We start from the raw sequence: 9,851 nt of genomic DNA on the forward strand, positions 1-9,851 counted from the left end.
TTGTTTTCTAGACCTCAAATATTGTTCTCTATTGGGCTCTAATTTTTCTACAATTTTCTTGAGGGTTGATGCCTCTAGATGGACCTACCATAATAGATAATGTCTCAGTGCTTCAAGTGTCTTTAATAAAGTTGATAATGTACCCTTGAGGTACCATGAGATACTGATACCATGGAAAGATTATTTTTGTTAACTGTTCCACTAGCCATAGAAATATACCACGTTAATTGTGGGTTTAAACTAACTTTTTTTGTTCTAAAAATAGATTTACAACAACATGAAAACTAATGTAGTTTTGCAGAATTTATGACCAGAAGGGACTTCTGGATAATCTAGTCTGACCTCCTGTATCCTGTTAAATTGCACTCAGTTTCCCCTTTATCGAGTCCCATAACTTGTACTTGATAAAACCATATTTTCCAGGAAGTACTCCAGTCTTGATCTGAGGATCAAGAGATATAAGAGATATATCATTCACCATTTCCTTTGGTATAATCTATTCCATTAAATAATCTCCACTGTTAATAATTGTCTGTCTTTTTCATCATTTGTTTTGCTTCAGGTTCCAGCCATTTGTTCTTCTAAGCCTTTCTGTACCAGAATGCTCTATAGTACAAAATATTTTGTCCCTAGGAAGATGCTTTTACAATGAGCCTGTTTTATCAATTTAATCCCACATTAATTTTTCCATAATCCCATAGTGTGCCCATTATTTTGCTCTGGACTAATACCAGGCTAAAAAAGCCTATGCTTAGGTCATTCTGCTTACCTTACTTGAGTCAGGCCTGGGCATTAACCATACTTCCAGTCCTAAGTAATTTCCATAGTAAACTGAATCTTATTACATTGTCAATTCTTTTAGGACTGGCACAGAAATTACTGTCATTCACATATGATACAACTACTTCATCTTTTTTTCTTTTCAAAGCATGTCTTTTACTTCATCAGTGAAATGGGCATTACACCGTTCTATTTTTTTTTAATTGTGATTTGTCTATTTAGTTAATTGCTAAACCCCCAACTTTTATTTACGTTTTTATTTATTTTTCTCTCTCAGTTGTCTTCACTTATAATTTCCGGAAGCTTTTGGAAACCACTCCTTGTGAAACAACAAAATTATGTGCATATATAATTTTTTGTTCAGACTTGTCTGTTTGACCACTTCCGATGTAGCTAAGTCATGATCATAGTGCCCTTGGTCAATTACCAGTGTTCAGTTTAGGGCTTTAGTATGTTTTAATGAGATCTAAAATAAAATTGCCTTTTGTTGGGTGCAATATTTCTCTTGCCTTAGAAGTTACCATCTATAACGTATGGAAAACAAAGGATGTTTTATCGCTGATTGTACAAAACCACCTACTGTATGTCTCCAAAACTGAACTTTCATGTTGCACTTGTTGATTATTGTTTATTTCATTATCATATTGTTGTTTAAGGGATTTACCAGCAGGGGAAGGATGAGTTAAGGAAAATAAAGGTTGAAGGTCTTAGGAATGAGAGAACTTTGGACAGGAAAATCTTGAGAAATGGGAATTGACCCACTGAAAAAACAGATTTGAATAACAGATCATTAATCCTCCAAATGTCAGATAAGAATTTATTTTGCTTTTGAAGCAATTATAATCTGAAAGGTATTCCTCTTGGGAATGCTGGGCCCAATTTAGATTGTTAGGAATAGTTGTTAATAGGAGTTTGTACCTGTTGATACCGGAGCAAAACATAGCTTGCTACTTTTTTTCTTGCCCAGTCCTTTCTACATCCCTATTTTCATAGATTCATAGATGTTAGGGTCGGAAGGGACCTCAATAGATCATTGAGTCCGACCCCCTGCATAAGCAGGAAAGAGTGCTGGGTCTAGATGACCCCAGCTAGATGCTCATCTAACCTCCTCTTGAAGACCCCCAGGGTAGGGGAGAGCACCACCTCCCTTGGGAGCCCGTTCCAGACCCTGGCCACTCGAACTGTGAAGAAGTTCTTCCTAATGTCCAATCTAAATCTAAAATTGTAATTTTAATGCCTAACTGCAAGTTCATTTGCATTTTTAATATCCATGTAGCCGAAGTCTAATGTTTTACAATATCACAATAGGTTCTGTGTGTATTTCACATATTTTTACCAGAATAGGAATGTCTTGTTAATTGTACCTAGATTTGTTCATAAAAGGAATTGGGACTAGGGCATGCATGACAGAAGGCCCTCGATTCAGGGATTTGCATCCCTATTATGTTATTTGACAGAAACTGTTGACATCTTGGTGCATTGAATGGCAACCATCTTTGCAGGCTTTTCTAGAAGGGCTGAGTACCTGGGGCAGATTCAAGGGCCAGGAGTTTAATCTTTTATTGGGAAACATTATTTATTACTTACTTGGAATATGATACTACAATAAATAACAACCTGGGATGTGATTCTATTTTGTTAGGTACTGCATGGGCAAAACAATAAAGAGCATGCCCAAAATTTTTCAGTCTAATTACAGCAGGTGTAACAGGGTAGTCTGTGCCCATAAGAGGAGGCAGCTAGCTTGGCTGAGGTGGTACAGCTGTGTGAAGTCTAATGAGGGAATGGCTCACTGGGATAAAAAATCCCAGTAGGCAGAACCAGAGGGAGATGCTGAGAAGAAGCACCGGGGACAGGAGACTTCTGGGCTACAAGGAGGATAACCTGGGATTTGAAGGCTGAAGCCACAACAGACCCCTCTGTGTCAAGGACAATAAGGATTTTCATTTACTTGCTTAATTTTTTAAATGACTGCTTATTACTGTGTCATGGTGACACGCTCCGGGCAGCAAAGGCCAATGGGTTTAAAGACTGCATATTACCAAGGCTTGCTGAGAGATACTCAAGGAAGGGGAAAAGCCGGATTGAAAAGGTTGAGAGGCAGCAACCTGCTACAGCATGGATGTAACCAGAAGACGTAGTCTGGATTTGTTTTTATAGGTGCATTACATGGAGTGTAATGTAAATCAATATCTTAACAAAATATCCCTATACTCTGAAAAAGAGAGAGAGCGCATAAGATAAATATATCTGATTATTTTTGCATGGTGGATTGATCCCTTCTAAGTTACTGGAAAAAATAATAAAGAGAGAAATCTAAATTTGCAAGGTAAATCCCAGGAGGATTCTTGGAAGAATGACACCTTCTTTAGAGTGTTTCTTATGACTACAAAACCACCGTATCTGCATGCAAGCCACATGTACCATTTCCCTAAAAATTAGGCATCCAAAACTGAGGTGAGTTTGTTTTGTTTTGTTTTGTTTTCAAGTGAGGAACCTGATTTCCATGCTGCAATAGAGACTTGGGGATGCTGGAAATGACTGCTGGGGCTGGCTCCATGCTAGGTTCTGGCTGCACACACAAGTGACAGTCTCTACTCTTCAGTCAGCTCATTCTCTCTTTGCAAGCTCCGCAGTCAAAATTTTAACCCTAACAGAGCCACCATTGAATTGGCAGCAACTTTAGGCTGAAGAATAGACTTTTCGTATCCTGCATGCAGCTTGCATTTAGCAGTGGCTCCAGGGATTTTTTTTTTTTCATTCTGCCTTCCCAGAACAAGATCCTTGTTTTCTGAGAAGGGGAGGGGGATGATATACAAAACAGTATGGTTGTAAATCAAGGGAACAAAGCAAAGTAATGTTTGAAAATATAATCTAGATTTGTGCAATTGTCACTGACGCATGCAGCTGGAGGGTTCTACACAAGATTAATTAGACCCAACAAGTGTGTCAAATGCTGGGAGAGTGAGGAGTGATGTAATACAGTATTAGAGGTACAGTCTGAGTCAGCGTCTTCACCGATGATCTAGGAAAAGAGATAGCTAGTATGCTTATTACTTTGATAAATAACATGGAACTAAGGTAGCTTACCTTCATGAAGTACTGAACAATATTAATAAAATGGCATGTAATACATTTGGAAACTAATATATGAAAGTAAAATGCCACTTGAGTAATCTTAGTTGTCTGTATATACTCTGTGTAGGTGGTATCAACTAGTAAAGGGTGTTTTTTGTAGAAGGGAAACTATAGGAAAGAAGTACTTCCAGAAGACAGAAGGGGTGAAAGCAGACAATATGATTATGTTGTGGCTCTACATATAGGTCTAAGCTATTTGGCATACCATGTCACAGAGCCAAGAGGTGATTGCTCCTTTTCAGATAGATTGAACTACAGCATTGCATTAAATTTTGGAGACCATAGTATCCATAGACAACTAACCAAAAGGATTCAGTGACTGATAAGACTGAATTATAAAGAACAGTTCAAAGAAAACAACCTAAGTATGATTAATGTGACTAAATACCAAGATTGATGGGGAGGGACTTAATAACTATAATAAGTATTTGGAAGGATGTCACAAACAGAATTTTAAGGGCAAAACAATCGGTGTTTAGAAATGATGGCATGAAATTAAGGTAAGGTAATTTTAGGTAGAATTTCACAAAAATGTCTGCAGGACAGCAATGAATGCAGAAATGCCAGGAGACCCCTTGCTTGTGATTTTAAAATGGGTTTGATAACAATAGTAGAAGAGATGCTGTAGTGTAGATGAGATTGTGGCAGCTGTTGGATGAAGACGGTAAGTGTCTGATCCTATTTTCTGTCATGAAAGGCAGTTACAGAACTCCATTGACTTCCGTGGTAGCACAAACAGGTTCTAGATTTTTTTATTGTGAATGGGTCTTGTTCTCCACTACTTTACAGTGATTGTATGTAAGGATAACTCCATTGATTTCAGTTGTATTAAATTTAGCATAATGTGAATTAATTTAGTGTTTATCTTGGTTACAAATTTACTTAATTGTAACAGTGTAGCACCTTTTATAAATTAACAATATTCACTTTTTTACAGCATACCATCTCATACAAGATTCGTGACATAACAGTGGTATAAACATGAAGAAACAAGCAGCATTTTCCCCATGAATTTCAAGTACGGATAAACTGAAGTCTGTTGTGAAATGAAGTATTGTTTTTGTTCTTTACCTATTTCACTTAGAGCCAAATTTGTATTTTTTATTTTAAGTAGCAGTCCTTTCTATTAATTTATAAATCAAAATTTGAAATGTGACTGTTTAAAATAGTTCTGAGTTTTTTAAAAATATATTAAAAACATTTTGACAAAACAATTAATGAAGTTTACACAAATCAACTCAGGTAGCATAAATGTATTTTGGTGCTTAACTTAAATTCACTTGCAATTTTTTAAAGTTTAGAGTGAACCTGAATACTGGACTTTTTATAGGAAATGTGCCTTCTATTTAAATATTGTGATTGTACTCTTAATTCTGTTATAAATATAAACCTTTTATAAATATGCTTCTTTGAAATAATTTTGCTACTTTGTATTCCAAGCCTGTAAATTTTGTAATTCACTTTTAATAAAACATTGCATTATGATGGATACAGCACAAGTATATTATAGCATAATCTAGTTGTGCCATAAGTGGCATCAATTCATTGCATTATCTTTACTTTTGAAGTCTTTATTGTACAGAAAAAGGAGCAAGGGGTGTGAAAGTAATGATGACATGGTAAAACTGGAAAAGATTTATTAGTCTAGTTTTCTCCTATTTTAGATAGGTTTTAGATGATGCTGACAGAGCAAAGGGACTCATAATCAGGTTCAACCAGCTGTGAGAGGCTGACCTTGCAACAGGTGGATCTGGTGAATAGTACAGATAATCTGACAGAGACTGTGGTTAGGAGGAAAAAGGCCTGGTGAAGGAGGCACTTCCAAGTGCCTCCCCATAATTGCCAAACATTTTAGAGGTGCCCTGTCCCAATCACAACTACTGTAATTTGGAGCATCTTGAAGGACCAAGCTAATATGGAGTGACCAAGTATCAAGGGAGCACAATTGAAATGTAAATCCATCTTTTTACCATCATATTCTTGAGGTACACTGTGTATTTGTGTACATGTGCACTCATATACTCTGCTGAGCTGTAGACTTACTATAGCGCTTTGAGGTAACAAATTAGACAGCCTAAAGTCCAACTGGCAAGAAATTAGTCAAAGTAAAAATCAGATAAGCATGATAGTTATCTGGTGGGGAAGCAGAAACTGTCTTTTTAGTAATATATCTCAAAGATTTCTGTAGATTTAAAGATAAGGTTTATCCCTAAATTCCTTTGGTCAGAATGCTAAGTAATCAAGATTAATAAGTACTTAATGTATATCTGCCATTAACTAATCATTGCTTAACTACTGAAAAACATTGTAAGAGCTGTTGTCCTAAATTGCAGTGTCCTTTAAAAACTGAAGTGTTGCAAAAGATAAAGCTTTACTTCAGGACAAATGTGCATAACTTGACTGAGCACAGGGAGTTCTTGACAGAACTATGAGAAAGCAATTATAGTCCATACTTAGTTCAGATTTCAAACTAAGAGAAAGCAAAGGCTAATATTTAAAATAAGATGTGCATTTTTTGCAAAGGGAAAACGTAAGAATCACCATTTATTGGGTCAGACCATAGGTCCACCTTGCCCAGTATCCTATGTCACAGGGGCTGAGTAGATGCTGAAAAGGAGAGTAAACAGTATGACCCAAGCTTTTTCCCACTGTTCCTCTCGCTTGCAGCCTCCAGCCTTTAACGTCCATGAAGTTCTCGTTCAGCGGCTGTATCCTTAACTCCTATGCTCAATAGCTACTGATGCCCCTTTTCTCCAAGAATTTGTCCAATCCCTTTTCTTCTTTTTTTTTTTAATCTGGCTAAACTGTCAGCTTCCACAACATCTGATGGCAGGGAGTTCCACACTTTAATTATATGCTGTGTGCAAAAGAACTTCCTTTGGTTAGTTTTACACTTACTATCTAATAGTTTAATTTCATCACCCGTAGTTCTTGCATTGCATGAGAGAGTAAATAATAAATCCCTATTAACTTTCTTTTTGCCATTTAGTATTTTGTGAACCCTTACTGTGTCCCCCACCAGCATCACTTTTCTAAACTAAATATGCCTGTCCTCTTTAGTGTCTCCTCATATGGAACTTCCTCCATATCACTAATCATTCTTGTTGCCCTTCTCTGTACCACCTTTGGTTCTTCAGTATTCTTTTTGAGATGTGGGGATCAGAGCTGGGCACAGCATTGAACACGTGGACGGACACACCATGGATTTATAAAGAGGCATAATGATACTTTGTTTTGTTCACAATTCCTTCCCTAATAATTCCTTACATTTTGTTTGCCTTTTTGATGGCTGCTGAGCACTGAGCTGATGATTTTAGCAAGCTGTCCGTAATGACTCCCAGATCTCTTTCCTGTGTGATAACACCTAATATAGAGCCCATCAGAGTGGTAGGTATAGTTTAGGTTATTTTTCCCCAGATGCATCACTTCACAGTTATCTACACTGAGTTTCATCTGCCATTTAGTTGCCTATTCTCTCTGTCATGCCAGACCCTTCTGTAGTTTCTCACAGTCCACCTTGGTCTATACAGCTTGGAATAATTTTGTCATCTGCAAATTTGGTCACCTTGCTACTCCCCCCCTCCCCCCCCCTTTTCCAGGTCATTTATTTAAACAGCACTGGTCCCAACCCAATGGACTTCTTTCCATCCTGAAAACAAACCATTTATATGCTTTGTTTTCTCTTTGAGCCATTTTCTAATCCACAAATTGACATCCCCTTTAATCCCATGACTATCTAATTTACTTAAGAGTTTTTGATGGGGGACCTCGTCAAATGCTTTTTGGAAATCCAAATATATGTCAGATGGATCACCCCAATCTGCTTGCTTATTGACACCCTTAAAAGCTGTGGTAGGTTGATGAGGAATGATTTCTCTCTAACAGAGCCAGGTTGATTCTTCCCCAGCAAGTCAAGTTCATCCATGTGCAAAGCATTTTTTTTGGTATATTGTTTCTACCCATAAACTTATTGAAGCTCTGTGTGGGGGCCTGTGTAGTCCTCCCAGCACTTTAAGGGCCTAAATTATTCATATATTAAAATTGTGGCTGAATTGAATGGTATCAAGGAAACACAATAGAGTTATGAATAATTAATTTACAACTTGATCTCTCATAACCTGGAAGGCAAAACTGAAAAACCTAAATCTGAACATTTAGCTTTTGTTAAACGGGTAGACATGCCAGCTTAATGTGGTCCCAGGGAGCCAAATTTGCATTAGGGATGCCAGGTTTTTAACATAAATATCTGAGATTTTGGATGTGCTCTATACTGAGTGGGCTTGGTACCAAGCAGCAGCTGTTGACTGAAAAATATATTGTGTTAAGAACATTAAGTCATTTGTTCTGAACTGATTGCTTACCCCATATAGTGCAGGATGTACTGATGTTCCATAATCTGACAGAGTTGAACACAGTCTGAGTTAATTAGCACTGAAGTATAAAAGTGCTTACAAAACATGCTGCATGCACACTGTACATTATAATTTACTCTACATTAAGTCAAATCATGGTTCATTAATTACAATAATTACAGTAGTCAACCCTTCTAGACAAAGGACGGACAATGGAATTATTCTGGTTACTACACTAGCACCATGTTCTGCTGTCACCACCTTTGAGTCTGCTGCTTGCCAATGTTATTTCCCTTTGCTCTCAAGCTTGGGATACAGTTTGAAGCAACAAGGATATTTGTTGCCCACAGGAAAGGCTCAGTGTGGGCTTCCCTTATATCTTCTGCCAGTCTCATATTTGTGCCTCTGTGCAGACCTCTACACTTGAAAATCCCTCCTTTATCTTTAGACCAGTGATTCTCAACCTTCATAGACTAAAGATATCCTTCAGAAAATACCAGCTCTTTGCTTTCCCTTGATTTTTTTGACTACAGAAAAATAGTAGAGCAATTTTTCTGTTGCAGAAAACTCCAAAAGACCACAACAGCTCAGAAGTTCTTTGACGCAGTAGATATTTGAAATCTCTGAGTTTATTTTGTGAATTGTTAGTTAGCTAGAACACACTGAGGGTTTGTATGGTTGCAACAGCCCTTGTGAACTGACATGGAACTTTTAGCCTAATATGTAGAGATTTGTGTTAAGGAATTAAGAATCACATGATTTGGTCCCCATTGCCTTTGTAGGCATGATGCTACAAGGGTAGAATAAAGTGCACCCAGGGCTGTCACTGGGGGGGTGTGAATCAGGGCAACTGCTCTGGGCCCCGCGCTATGGGGGACCCTGTGGAGCTGGGCAGAGCAAGGGCAGCTCCACATCCAGCCGCTCGCAAGCCCCCTGCTGCTGCTGCCGATGGTGGCAGCAGCTTCTTCAGGTCCAGAGCCCTGCACACGGCCGAGGTTGATTCTGAGTGCACCGCTTAATTGCTTATCTTCTTGCGGCATACCACTACTTTAATTTGTATGCTGACCACTTAGTCTCTCACATTACAGTTTGCTCTGTGCAGGTGATCAGGTTGTGGACTCTCCATCCTTGGAGGTTTTTAAGACCCAGCTAGACAAAGCTTTGGCTTGGATAATCTAGTTGGGGGATGGCTCTGCTTTGAGCAGGGGCTTGACTGGTGACCTCGTGAAGTTGCGATTCTATGTTCTTTGTACTCATTTGTAGCTCTTGACTTGACTTCGGTGCGGCCCCATGTTGATGTAGATATTCGCTCCACTAAGTTACACAACAGATCAGCCGCTTACATTATAAACACTCTGACAGAGGGACCATTTCTTGCTTGTTGCAAAACACTTGTGTGGAGTATCTGCTGCTGTTATGGAATGATGTGACAAGGCTCTGGAATATCTGAAGAATTCAAGGGGTCATCTTTCATATAGTTATGCAGGACTTGAGCTCTGAACAGATCATAGAAAGAAGATGGATAAATTAATTGTTTAAATGGTGAAAAATGACCTTGTGCCAGTTTGAAAAAACCGCAAC

The 9,851-nt window shown here is 38.2% G+C and overlaps 1 protein-coding gene across 1 annotated transcript in view; it reads left to right on the plus strand.

The window, feature by feature from the left end:
• Positions 1-5,407, plus strand: part of CXADR (CXADR Ig-like cell adhesion molecule) — a 68,367-nt gene extending 62,960 nt beyond the window's left edge. The window contains exon 8 of the mRNA XM_019476268.2: positions 4,856-5,407. Coding sequence (XP_019331813.2) covers positions 4,856-4,897 — 42 coding nt within the window. The 3' untranslated portion in view covers positions 4,898-5,407. The remainder of the gene's footprint in view (positions 1-4,855) is intronic.
• The last annotated feature ends 4,444 nt before the right edge of the window (positions 5,408-9,851 follow it).

This window comes from Alligator mississippiensis, chromosome 1 (assembly GCF_030867095.1).
Source record: "Alligator mississippiensis isolate rAllMis1 chromosome 1, rAllMis1, whole genome shotgun sequence".
Lineage (NCBI taxonomy): Eukaryota > Metazoa > Chordata > Crocodylia > Alligatoridae > Alligator > Alligator mississippiensis.